This window comes from Podarcis melisellensis, assembly GCF_964234715.1.
Source record: "Podarcis melisellensis genome assembly, chromosome: 15".
NCBI classification, from domain to species: Eukaryota; Metazoa; Chordata; class Lepidosauria; order Squamata; family Lacertidae; genus Podarcis; species Podarcis melisellensis.
In genome coordinates, this window is record NC_138532.1 from 20,189,683 (window position 1) to 20,203,360 (window position 13,678).

Consider the following 13,678-nt stretch of genomic DNA (forward strand, 5'->3'; position numbering starts at 1 on the left):
ACGGAACAGTAACTGGCAGGGATTCATTTCTGCAGAAGGATGTAGAACAACACAGTTGTAATTCAAAGCACCTACCCAGCTTGCCGCCGGTGCTCTTGAGAACTGACGCATGGCCCCGTTGCTTCTCTAGGGTTCTTAGCTGGTACAACAAATAATCCAGCACCTCGGAGAGTACTCTTTTCATGTCTTCTTCTGCGGCTTTGAGGGCTTTCTGCCTATCTCCAGCAGAGCACAGATCCTCACAAATGGCGTCCTTATACTCTCTTAGTGATTGAGCCACGTGGATCTGAGCTACAAGGAGGTTGGCGTCCAATACCGCCTGATAGCCCCCTGCGTGAGCGGCCATCTTGTCTTGCTGAAGGCAAATGCCTTGGACACGGGCAACCTTCCCACTCAGTGGCTCCTTAAAGGAATCCCCTATAAGGAGGAGGTTCTCTGAGGGCCCATGGAAGCCTCCCACTGGAATGAGGTCTCCTGCATTTAAAAGACAAGCAAAGAAAGAAAAAAGAGTTAATCTGGATATTCACCTTCCCACATAAGGTTCAGGTTCAGGTTCCATTTCAATGCTTTATTTGAATAGGGCCTTTCACTCAAAGGCCTGGTATTTACCACACAACTAGTTTTCAATTCAACTCCCTTACACAGTAAACAATAAGATTTGTCACAGGAAGTTACAGTTTTTATTTTTATTTTTTATTGGGTTTTATAAACAAGAATAATGTTATACAAACAAGTATACCAAGTTTTCTCATGTCATTTGTGTATCACAAAAATAGCATAGTAAACATGGGAAAATATCTACAACATAAGTTTCATTATTAGTGGACAATGTATAGGTTCTTGGTTCATGAATTGGTTTAAACAGTTGAAAGAAAGAAAGAAAGAAAGAAAGAAAGAAAGAAAGAAAGAAAGAAAGTAAGTAAGTTACAGGAAGTTACAGTTAAATGTGATGTGGAAGTTCAACATTTCCACATCATTGTAATTTTTTTCTTTCCAGAAAATTCCTCATGAAAGTTGCTCTGCCTTACAATCTTGATTCTAATATACCCATTTTTGCAAAGCCATTTCCCCTAACCTTATGCATTTTTGTGTACAGTGGTACCTCAGGTTACATACACTTCAGGTTACATACGCTTCAGGTTACAGACTCCGCTAACCCAGAAATAGTGCTTCAGGTTAAGAGCTTTGCTTCAAGATGAGAACAGAATTGTGGTCTGACGGTGCGGCGGCAGCAGGAAGCCCTATTAGCTACAGTGGTGCTTCAGGTTAAGAACAGTTTCAGGTTAAGAACGGACCTCCAGAACAAATTAAGTACTTAACCCGAGGTACCACTGTACTATTTTCACTTACATATGTTCACTTTAGCCCTAGTATATGCATTTTTGTACAAATTACTTGGCTGAAGAATTGCAATGCCAAATTATGACAAGTGAGTATTTCAAAGGATGGCTGTGTTTTGAATCAGGTATTGTTTGAGAAAATACAGATTAGGCAGGTTCAGGTTTGTGAGGCTTCCCCCCAGTCACAGAAAAGAATATTTGGAAGCCCATGGAGCAGAACTAAGGCAAATCAGGAAATGGGTAGGCCTTGGAGTGATGCTTCACTCTTGTTTCTGAGCCAGGATCAACCAACCACAGAACTGAGTTATTATCTTCTGCACTCGATATCCCATTTGCTTTGTATGCGGTTTGTATATTTATAGTGCCCCAAGGAAGGATTTGTTTCAAACATGTCAGGCCTGAAATAAATCTCATTTCTAGCACCCAGAGTTTCTTTCTGCTTTTTTTGTCTGAACCAGAAAAAGTTACCCAAAGTTGAGGGAATGAAGAATCATGACCTAATTTTAACACTCCACATCGGTTGGTCAAAGAGAAAGACCAGCTCTATTTACTAACACAAACGGGAGACACAAAGTGGATCATATACTAACCGGGAAGAAAAAACTCTTTGAGCTTGGAGCTTGGAGCCTAGTTTAGACAAAGAAGTTAGGATAAACTGAGTTGGAGCTGGAGCTTAGGAGGCCCTCAGTCTGCCCTCTCCCTAATTTCTGGGTGTCTTCATCCTGTCATTACCATGGAGTTGACAGAGACCGGAGGAAAATGAGGAATCTGTTCATATCATTTTCTAACATCACTGATACAAAACTGAACAGAGTGAAAAATGCTTACTAAGCTGAGCTGGAAGAATCTAACAGACCCATTTTAATGCGCTGTTTATTACATTAATCGATCAACTGAACTACTTCCAAGAAAGTCAAATTTGCCTCAGCTGTTCAATTAATGAATGCAGCACCTCTTAAGAGTAATCAATCATAGCTTTAATTTCAACTCTCTCACTCTTTCTAGAATATCTTCATGAAAAGGCTGGGGTGGTTATTGATTTTATTTTTTAGCTTCTGAAATAATGCTTCTAAATCAACCGTTTCTCTCAGAGACCTTTTGATTTGAGCTGTGTCACGTATTAAGTTCATGCCCATCACCTGTGGCTTTCCATTAAAAAGCAAGATGGCGGTGGTAGAAACCAAGGTGTCATTAACATCCAGCACCTTGAAGGGCTAATGGCCCACCCACAGGCAGGGCTTGCCCTACCATAAAACAACCAGCTGGCTCAGGTGGCAGATGCTGGGGGGGGGGGGTAGCATCAAAATGTAGGAGGGCAGAGTTATGTGTGCCTCATGGCTTGCTACGTGCCCACTAGGGTACCACAATGCTTTCAAGTGTTGTGGAGGATGCTGTCATGTGACCTTCAACCACTGCTGCCTCTCTACTTGGTTTCTCTACATTGGGGAAGGTGCTATCTTGACCTTTGCCTCAGGCAGCAAAATGTCTTGGCCTGACGACAGACAGAAGAGGAAGCAGAAGGGGAAATTAATAATAATAATAATAATAATAATAATAATAATAATAATAATAATAATTTATACCCCACCCATCTGGCTGGGTTTCCCCAGCCAGTCTGGGCGGCTCACAGCATATATCAGAACATACAAAACATCAAACATTTAAAACTTCCCAATACAGGGCTGCCTTCAGATGTCTTCTAAAAGTCAGATAGTTGTTTATTTCCTTGACATCCGAAGGGAGGGTGTTTCACAGGGAGGGTGCCACTATCGAGAAGGCCGTCTGCCTGGTTCCTTGTAACCTCACTTCTTGTGGTGAAGGGACCAGCAGAAGAGCCTCAAAGGAGGACCTCAGTGTCCTGGCTGAATGATGGGGGCGGAGACACTCCTTCAGGTATACTGGGCTGAGGCTGTTTAGGGCTTTAAATGTCAGCACCAATACTTTGAATTGTGCTCGGAAATGTAGTGGGAGCCAATGTAGGTTTTTCAGGACTGGTGTTTTATGGTGCTGTAGCTCAGAAGCAAAGCATCTACCTTGCCTGCAGAAGATCCTGAGTTCAAGCCCAAATGACTTCTCTAGGTAGGGCTGAGAAGGACTTCATACCTGAAACTCAGGAGAACTACTGCCAGGCAGAGAAGACAGTAGGGTGCTAGATGGACTTGACTTGGTATCAGGCAGCTTCCTATGTTCCAGTGAACGTAACCAGCTAGTAGGATAAACCTGAAGGTTGGTACAAGGACAATGCAGGCAAAACTACTAGGGGCTGGATGGGGATTTTGGGGAGCTGGGTCTTGCCTGCTGGTTGCCAGATGACCATCGTGGTTGAGACATAGCTCAGCATAGTGACCTTCTGCCTGCACTGCAGAGACATCCGAATCTTACAGATGAACCTGCCTGTTTGTCCATCTAGCCTAATGCTGTCTATTCTGACTGGCAGTGGGTCTCCGAGTTTCCCGGCGGGACATTCCCACCCCTAGAAGGAAATGCTGGGGATCTGTGACCTTCGACATGGAAAGCAGATGCTCTCCCACTGACCTAAGATCCATCCTTTAAGGCATAGGATGTTTCCTCAAACTGCATCAAGACCATTGATCCATCTGACTCAGTATGGTCTACACTGCCTGGCAGCGGCTCCCCAGGGTTTCAGGCAGGGGTCTCTCCCAGCCCTACCTGGAGATGCTGGGAATGGAACCGGTGACCTTCTGCATGCCAGGCAGGTGTCCTGCCATTGACCTATCCTCCCCGCTGTTTCTCTTTCTTCCAGAAGCAAGCCAGGTAGATGAAACCAAGAGAACAGAACCCAGTTAAGAGAACACAACACTTACCTGTGTTATTGTCCAAAGTGACTCCAAGGATTGGAACAATTCTCCCTTCTTCTGGGAACCTCATAGGCCCCCCCAATTCAAGAGGCGTCACCGTTCCTGTTAGAGGATTCAGGTATGTCCCACCCAAAGACAGCTTCTGGCCAGTTTGGGGGTGAATGGTAACGGCAAGTATTGGCACCTCGATCCCTGTCGCTGGGTCTTGCATGAGGCCTCCCAGTTTAAACACTTTCTCAGGCTGTAGGACTGGCAGGCGAGTCTTCACTGGTAGACCAGAGTGGAGACACACAGGATACGGGACATAGGGCAAGATGGGAACTTCCGAGTGATGAATCTCCCCTAAGCAGAGAAACCAAAGGTGGTTACAGTCAATGCGGGATATAATCCATTGATGCAGTCAAATGCAACATTCCTTATTTTTCTAGAGTGGGCACAGGCAGGGGACATCCAGTCAGTGTAGCTTTCTGTTCCACTGGTCTGGAGCGTCCTCCCCCTGCATGTGACCTGGGAGATGGGCATGGCCCTGGCTGACTCCATAAAAGAGCTGAGTCCCACAGCCATTTTCTCAGTTGCAGTCTAGTCTTAAAGTTGTCTTGTTTCAATGTTGTCTTGTTCTATCTTTTGCTGCCATGCTGCTCTCCTGCAGCCATTTGTTCTCTTAATGTAATTTTGCTGTCTGCTGGCTCTCAGCCAGCAGCACATGAGTTCAGTCTCCATTTGAGATGAACTCACTATCTCTTATGTAACTACAGTGGTACCTCGGGTTAAGTACTTAATTCGTTCTGGAAATCCGTTCTTAACCTGAAACTGTTCTTAACCTGAAGCACCACTTTAGCTAATGGGGCCTCCTGTTGCTGCCGCACTGCCGGAGCACGATTTCTGTTCTCATCCTGAAGCAAAGTTCTTAACCTGAAGCACTATTTTTGGGTTAGCGGAGTCTGTAACCTGAAGCGTATGTAACCTGAAGCGTATGTAACCTGAGGTACCACTGTACTAAGAAAAGCCTGCCTTTCAGGGATCATAACGTGATCTGAAATGTGAGTAAACTTTTTGTTACTTTACTCAGAAAGACTTTTGTGTCTTTATTCTTTCAGGAGGGATAAAAGGGGACACCAGGAAATAATCTTAACTAAGAGATTGAAACGAATCTGCAAATTAGCTTCCAGCTATATAAAGGGGAATTTGCTCTGCTACATCACTCACTAATGCGAGACAAGGAAGGATAATATTTATTCAATGTATCCTTTCCTACAATCCTTAACGTTTCCACAGTCTAGACTGGGGGATGAGGAGTAACATTTCTCATTTCCCTCTGGGCAACCTTTTAGGGGGCCACGTGCCACTTGTGGGTGGAGTCAGAGGCAAAAGTAGGCAGAACCTTCCCAAGCAGCTACATGTGGATGCTGACCTCTGCTTTGCCTGCCATTGCTGATCTGAACTTACTCTCTGCTTTGCCTGACCTGCCATTGCTGCCATATGCCCTTTGTTTGAGCTGACTTTGCTTCCTAGATCTCAGGCTGATGCTGGCAGTATGTGGCTTGGTGTCCCTGGACTCTGTGCCCCCAGCTGGAGACAGGACAGGACCTTGGGTGGAAAGATCCCTGTCTAAATCTTTGGGGAAATGGTGTCAGTCTGAGCAGATCCAGTGGTATTCCTCTACATTTGGCAGCTCTAGGTGCATGGGTTGGGCAACCACCGGTTCATGATTACAATGTGTTGGTGGTTCAACAACAGTACGCAAGCTAGCACCTCCAGATAGGGCTGATTAATGGAGTTATAGAAGAACCATGGCTCTTACCAGGTGCTAAATCAACAACAGGGATCAGCTTAGAGTTGACTGGGTCGAAGCCAACATTCCCAGCTATCGGGAGCAATCTTCCTGTGTCGGGGTGCAGGAAGTGGTGGGCAGATACAGGCTCCATGGACTGATTGGCCAGCAGCATGACAGCACCATGGCTGGGCATTATCAGTCCAGTGGTAGCATCCTGGTGCAGGACATCGTGTGCCTTCACAGAGCCATCTGATCCTGGGAAGAGCAATGGAAAGATACACACAGACTCAATGGTACAGCTGAGTAACTTTCTGCAAAGGATGCTTGCTTAAGAGATGAGGCTGCCCCTCAGGCATTCCTGGGAACTGTAGTTCATCCAAGGCAGGCATCCCAAACTCAGCCCCCCAACTGTTTTCTGGACTACAGTTCCCATCATCCCTGACCACTGGTCCTGTTAGCTAGGGATGATGGGAGTTGTAGTCCCATAACAGCTGGAGGGCTGAGTTTGGGGATGCCTGATCCAAGGGATGGGGAACCCTCTGGATTTTGTTGGACTCCAACTCCCACCATTCCTGACCATTGGCCATGCTGGCTTGGGCTGGTTGAGTTGGAGTCCACAGATGGATAGCCACAAGTTCCCCATCCTTGGGCTCTACCTGCACAGAACAACTCTCCCCATGGATCTTTTTTTGTGTGTCTGTGTGGAGGGGAGGGAGCCATCACAACTAAACAAATTTCAGTCACGCACACATATTGTGCAGATGTGCACAATGAAGAAAAACCCCTCTGGGAAGCTAAGAGTTTACATTTACCTACAAGCTCCGCCTTGGTGAGTAGCCTGGTTCTCTCTCTGTTAACAAGGTGAGCTCCTGTTCCTTCTCCCAGGATGCCCCATGCCATGAGCCTACGAGTCTCCTGTATGACAGTGCTGGACACCTGGTTGCTTGCAGCATCGATGAGGCTTAATAACCTGAAGCCACCATGATAAGAAGCAAAAAGCAGAAATAAAATGATCTTAGGGTATCAACTATGGAAGTGAGAGCTGGACCATAAAGAAGGCTGATCGCCGAAGAATTGATGCTTTTGAATTATAGTGCTGGAGGAGACTCCTGAGAGTCCCATGGACTGTAAGAAGACCAAACCGATCCATTCTTAAGGAAATCAGCCCTGAGTGCTCACTGGAAGGACAGATCGTGAAGCTGAGGCTCCATGCTTTGGCTACCTCATGAGAAGGGAAGACCCTGATGTTGGGAAAAATTGAGGGCACAAGGAGAAGGGGATGACAGAGGACGAGATGGTTGGACAGTGTTCTCGAAGCTACCAGCATGACTTTGACCAAACTGCGGGAGGCAGTGGAAGACAGGAGTGCCTGGCGTGCTCTGGTCCATGGGGTCACGAAGAGTCGGACATGACTAAACGACTAAACAACAAGGGTATCCACTCTGAGGTAGGAAAGTCAGGTCTGCATATAAACAGTTCCCCATAAGTAAGAAAAGCTGGCAAGAGGTATTATCAGGGTTCAAGGGTGCATCCCAGCCAGTCAAAAACACTCAAGGAGGGTGTGAAGCAGGGCCCATGAGATGTGAGGCCAGGTCCTGGGAGGGGCAGGCCTGAGGATTCAACATCCCTGCCTCAGATCGCATTAAGTACACACTGAAATGAAGTCTTAATGCATAGCCAGGTCATAATGTCACTGAAGCTTTTACATGTCGCAGAGAATGGCCCTTACCTGTGATGGGCTGATTTAGAGCCTGAGACTTGACCTTCCTCAGAAGACAGAGCCTCCGCCAGGGCCTCTGTCAACCTTATGGCTTCCCGCAGAGCAGAATTAAAGGCCACCCAGTGCTCCTCACGTCGTTTCATGTCCTGGCTCAGTAAGTGGAGCTGCCTGCTCACGCTTTCTTCATATTCTGTGGCCAGGTGCTTTCGGAGCAGAATCTCCTCCTCCGCCTAATGAAACATTAAATCCACACATTCACAATTGGGATGGCCAAACCAGGCAATTTCAGTTTCTCCCAGTTTCTCCAGGCTTCAGTTTACCCCATTTTTTCTTTTCTTTTTTTGAAACAGATTTTTATTTGATTTTCCAAAACATAAACATACAACTAAAACAATTCCCAATCTATTTACTGAGATTACTCTGAATCTCCTGACTTTCCCCCATCCCTTCCATGGGTCCTATTGATTCTATTTTCAACTGCATATCAGTACTTCTTCAGTTTTTCATCTTCCTAAATTATCTATACATTACAAGTATGTTTAAAATCCTGCTGGTGTTTTGACCTGTTTACAATGATTTTTCATATACGTTATAAACATTTCCAATTATTTTTAAAATTTCTTGTCTTCTTGATTCCTGAGCTTCCCAGTTAGTTTTGCCATTTCAGCATAGTCCATCAACTTGATTTGCCATTCTTCTCTGGTTGGGATTATCTCTTCCTTCCATCTCATGTGTTTGTGTGTTTTTCTTAAAAAAAAAATTCAGATGAAAGCAGGGCTATATTTTGTATGCATTTCTCCTGGTTCATGCATTTCAGCAAGCAAATTTCCCTACTATAATGTATGTGCTTTTTAATAAACATTTTTTTGTGTGGGGGAACTGCATCACAAACTTTAGAGGACATAATGTTTTGAAGTATACCTGCATTTCAGTTTGCAAGTAGGTTGGGAAGAACAAATTTCGTAGGCTCCCATTAAAATGAAACCAGATAATTTCTCCCTCATGGCATGGATTCCATCACCCACAAAATCGGTTCCTTTTGTTTCACACAGTCCTGGCATAGCATGATGGCAGAGGCTCTTACTTGTAAGACAGACAGCCTTATTCAGTATAGGTTCAGTAGCAAACATGGCTGTAGGAATCAAAACTTCAGGAGCTGGTCAAGAAGTTCGGGACCAGATGAAGATGTCCCATCTCACCTCACCTGTATCCTTCCCTTCTGATTCAAGCTCAGCCTTTCCCAGTAGCTGCTGCCATCCTCCCTAGGTCCTGATGAGGTTCTTTGCTCTATTATTGCTGTCCCACTTACATAAGTTGGTGCAACTGTAGTGTATTACTGGTGGATTATTGCATGAGAACAGGCCTCCAGACAGCAATAATGTGGTAACACTGGGGAAGTATCACAAAGTAATGAATAAAGTGGAGTGATATATGGATGGTCCATTATAAAGAGGTGGCGCTGTGGTCTAAACCACTGAGCCGCTTGGGCTTGCCGATCAGAAGGTTGGCAGTTCAAATCCTCGTGCCAGAGTGAGCTCCCGTTGCTCAGTCCCAGCTCCTGCCAACCTAGCAGTTTGAAAACACACCAGTGCAAGTACATAAATATGTACCGCTATGGTGGGAAAGTAAATGGCGTTTCTGTGCACTCTGGCTTCTGTCACAGTCTTCCATTGCACCAGAAGCGATTCAAGTCATACTGGCCACATGAATCATAGAATCATAGAGTTGGAAGAGACCACAAGGACCATCGAGTCCAACCCCCTGCCAAGCAGGAAACACCATCAGAGCACTCCTGACATATGGGTGTCAAGCCTCTGCTTAAAGACCTCCAAAGAAGGAGACTCCACCACACTCCTTGGCAGCAAATTCCACTGTCGAACAGCTCTTACTGTCAGGAAGTTCTTCCTAATGTTTAGGTGGAATCTTCTTTCTTGTAGTTTGGATCCATTGCTCCGTGTCCGCTTCTCTGGAGCAGCAGAAAACAACCTTTCTCCCTCCTCTATGTGACATCCTTTTATATATTTGAACATGGCTATCATATCACCCCTTAACCTCCTCTTCTCCAGGCTAAACATGCCCAGCTCCCTTAGCCGTTCCTCATAAGGCATCGTTTCCAGGCCTTTGACCATTTTGGTTGCCCTCCTCTGGACACGTTCCAGTTTGTCAGTGTCCTTCTTGAACTGTGGTGCCCAGAACTAGACACAGTACTCCAGGTGAGGTCTGACCAGAGCAGAATACAGTGGCACTATTACTTCCCTTGATCTAGATGCTATACTCCTATTGATGCAGCCCAGAATTGCATTGGCTTTTTTAGCTGCCGCGTCACACTGTTGGCTCATGTCAAGTTTGTGGCCAACCAAGACTCCTAGATCCTTTTCACATGTACTGCTCTCAAGCCAGGTGTCACCCATCTTGTATTTGTGCCTCTCATTTTTTTTGCCCAAGTGCAATACTTTACATTTCTCCTTGTTAAAATTCATCATGACTTGGAAAGCTGTCTGTGGACAAACACCAGCTACCTCGGCCTGAAAGTGAGATGAGCACCGCAACCCCATAGTTGCCTTTGACCACACTTAACCATCCAGGGGTCCTTAACTTTGCACCTAACATTATAAATCCACCAGTAATTCACGACAGTTGCATCAATGGCATGTTGAAAATCACCAGTCTGAAAAAGCATGCTTTTAAAAAATAAATAAATTGCTAATAACTTCTGTGGGTGATGACAAAAATTTTTTTTTGCAACCCCCCAGAATCCCCACAAAATGTTTCCTGACCACAAGTCAATGCAGCCCTTGATCCAAGAAAGATCAGCCACCCCTGCATTAATCAGAAATAAGCGATCATCTGGAGAGGTCTTCTACCTGCTGTTTTGCTTTGACATAGTTCCCCATCATTACATCATCACAAGGATCAGCTCTGTCAGGGATGCACAGCTTGGCTAGCCAAAGATCTCTGAGCATGGCTGCTTCATCCAGAAGTTTATGGTACAAGGTTTTCAGCTACAAAGGGAAAGGAAGCACACAAAATGAGCAGGTTGCAGTTGTGCTGGGCTTGGCTCCCATTTTATGCTCCCATATTCTCTGTGCATGCAATTATAAGACATACGCAGTTGTTATAGCAATCTGTTAGAATATAGTCTAAAGCAGGAAGAACTGAGGAAGAGAGAACAGCACCCTTAAAAATGGCTCAGGTGCTATGCTAAACCAGGGCCCCTCCAGATGTCAAGGGACTACAATGCCCATAGAATATGCAGTGTGGGGCTAATGGGAGTTGGAGTCCATCAACATCTGGATATGTTGTTACCTAATTCCTGTGATAAATAAAGGGAAGGACCCTTTGGCTCCTTAAGGGACGCAAGTGGCACTGTGGGTTAAACCACTGAGCCTCTTGGGCTTGCCGATCAGAAGGTCTGCAGTTCGAATCCCCACAATGGGGTGAGCTCCCGTTGCTCGGTCCCTGCTCCTGCCAACCTAGCAATTCAAAAGCATGTCAAAATGCAAGTAGATAAATAGGTACCGCTCTGGCAGGAAGGTAAACAGTGTTTCCATGCGCTGCTCTGGTTTGCCAGAAGTGGCTTAGTCATGCTGGCCACATGACCCGGAAGCTGTACGCCGGCTTCCTTGACCAATAAAGTGAGATGAGCGTCACAACCCCAGAGTCGGCCATGACTGGACTTAATGGTCAGGGGGCCCTTTACCTTTTTCTTTACCTTTGGCTCCTTAGACCCCAAAGAAGGGATTTCTAAAGGGTGCTAGAACTTTAATACTCCTGGAACCCAGCTACATTAGTAAAAAAAAAACTAGCATTTTGAATGCATTATAAACATGCAACACCAGGTGTCGCAGGATAGCAACAACAACAATAAAATTCTATGCATTTTTTTCCTTTTGTTATAACGATTTAATTTTTGTCTTATTTATAATGTTTTTCCCATGTGTAGATCCAGCCCAGTCTATCTTGCACAGTACAGTTTACACTGACTTCAGTAGCTCTACATGATTTCAGATAGGGATCTCTCAAACCTGGTGTGCTGGGGATTAAACCTGGCACCAACTGCAAGCAAAACCGATGCTGAGCTATGGCCCTTTTCTGTGGCAGCTTGCAAGTGGCAAATATTGCTGTCCTGGTCGCAATTGTACTGTTTTTGTTGTTTTTTGGATTTTTAATTTTTTTAATTTTTTGCAAAAGAGAAAACAATGCAATGTTGCTGTGTGGCTCATTTTTACTTACAAATCTCTTTCCTTGAAACTGTCTTAGTCACTTTAACCAGCACTTGGCCTCCCCCAGTTTTCAAAAAGTCCACTGGAATTTGGGCATAGGCCTGTCACTAATCTGGTGACCGACTTTGCTACACAACAACAATGTCAGTGAGTAAAGGTCAGCCTTTTCTGTCTGAGTCTTAGGTAAAAAGGTAAAAGGTAAAGGACCCCTGGATGGTTAATTCCAGTCAAAGACAACTATGGGGTTGCGGTGCTCATCTCACTTTCAGGCAGAGAGAGCCAATGTTTGTCCACACACAACTTTCCAGGTCATGTGGCCAGCATGACTAAACCGCTTCTGGCGCAACAGAACACCGTGACAGAAGCCAGAGTGCACGGAAACGCGTTTACCTTCCTGCCGCTGTGGTATCTATTTATCTACTTGCACTGACGTGCTTTCGAACTGCTAGGTTGGCAGGAGCTGGGACAAAACAACAGGAACTCACTCTGTCATGGGGATTCGAACCACTGACCTTCTGATCGGCAAGCCCAAGAGGCTCAGTGGTTTAGACCACAGCGTCACCCGAGTACTATATCATACTGAAGGCATCAAGATGTGACTCTAGTCTTTGGACAATTGTACTGTTGTTAGGATTATAAGAATATCAGAAGAGACTTGCTGGATCAGGCCAAAGACCCTTCTAGTCCAACACCCTATTCTCACAGGGGCGAACCAGTAGTCCCAGCACTGCAGATGCCCAGTGGTCTGCTGCCACAACTCCCTGCCCGGGTCAGGTGACTAAAGGAGCCAATCACATTCCACTTGGCTTTATAAAGCTGCTTGCTCTTCTCAGTCCCTCAGGTGAAGGCTGAGCTCTTCACACACTGCCTGTTCTTGCTTTCCTAGTGTGAAATATGACAACCCATGACTTCTAAAACCAGTTCAGCTGGTGAAAATCCAAACAGAGGAAACAACCACTAGGCACCTCTTCCTTAAACTGGCTCAGTTTGGCTGTAACTGCCAGAGACTGTGCGACCAGAATTTCAAAGAAGGCGTTGGTATTGAATGAGTCCAGATCTATTTGTTCTTCCGTGTCCCATATTTCACACTTGCCTAGGAAGAGAGGTAAAATGAGTGCTGCAATATTAGCACAAACAGCAATAGTAATAATAATGGCTACAGTAATAATAACAACAGAGGAATGTGAAGGTGGCGTGTGTGTTAAGGAGAGCAGAGGAGCACAGCAACAATATCCTGCTCAATATATTCAATAATATATACAATTTTTTGCGAACATGTTTCCTTGGACAAGTTCCATCAGCTGGTAAGCATAGTTAGACTGGGCTGTAAGGTTGATTATTGCCGAATTCCCATTCTACAGACAGAAAACTGAGGCCAAAGCATAGTGACTTGTGTTATAAACAAAATACTGAAGCTATTCTTGACTGTAGTGGGATTTGAATGCAGGTATCCCTTGTTTCTTAACAGCAACAACAAACTAGTCATTTGATCACACTAGCTCTCTGATCTGAGCTCAGCAGATAACAGGGTTGATCTCATGGCCCTCCAGATGTTAGGTGACAACTAGCCAGCATGGTGGGGGTTGTAGTCCAGCAACATCTGGAAGGCACCACAAGTTGAAGGCTGCCACAAGTTCATTCTGTATTATGCGAAGAAGAAAATCACAGGGATTCTGGGGTAGCGTTTGCAACAGCACCCTCCATGCCTTGACACAATATCCCTGTCCCGAGTGCAAACACATATTTATCAAGGCAGGGATAAGTAACCTGTGCAGCATCTTAAAAAGCAAAGACATCACCTT

General features: G+C 45.2%; 1 protein-coding gene across 1 annotated transcript in view; it reads right to left on the minus strand.

Moving 5' to 3' along the window:
* Positions 1 to 13,678, minus strand: part of LOC309357544 (uncharacterized protein) — a 53,806-nt gene that overhangs the window by 38,434 nt on the left and 1,694 nt on the right. Inside the window, exons 3-9 of the mRNA XM_081889734.1 lie at positions 12,842 to 12,969; positions 10,518 to 10,655; positions 7,663 to 7,883; positions 6,746 to 6,903; positions 5,961 to 6,188; positions 4,166 to 4,501; positions 76 to 474 (exon numbers count right to left, since the gene is read on the minus strand). Of these exons, the coding sequence (XP_081745860.1) occupies positions 76 to 474; positions 4,166 to 4,501; positions 5,961 to 6,188; positions 6,746 to 6,903; positions 7,663 to 7,883; positions 10,518 to 10,655; positions 12,842 to 12,969 (1,608 nt within the window). The remainder of the gene's footprint in view (positions 1 to 75; positions 475 to 4,165; positions 4,502 to 5,960; positions 6,189 to 6,745; positions 6,904 to 7,662; positions 7,884 to 10,517; positions 10,656 to 12,841; positions 12,970 to 13,678) is intronic.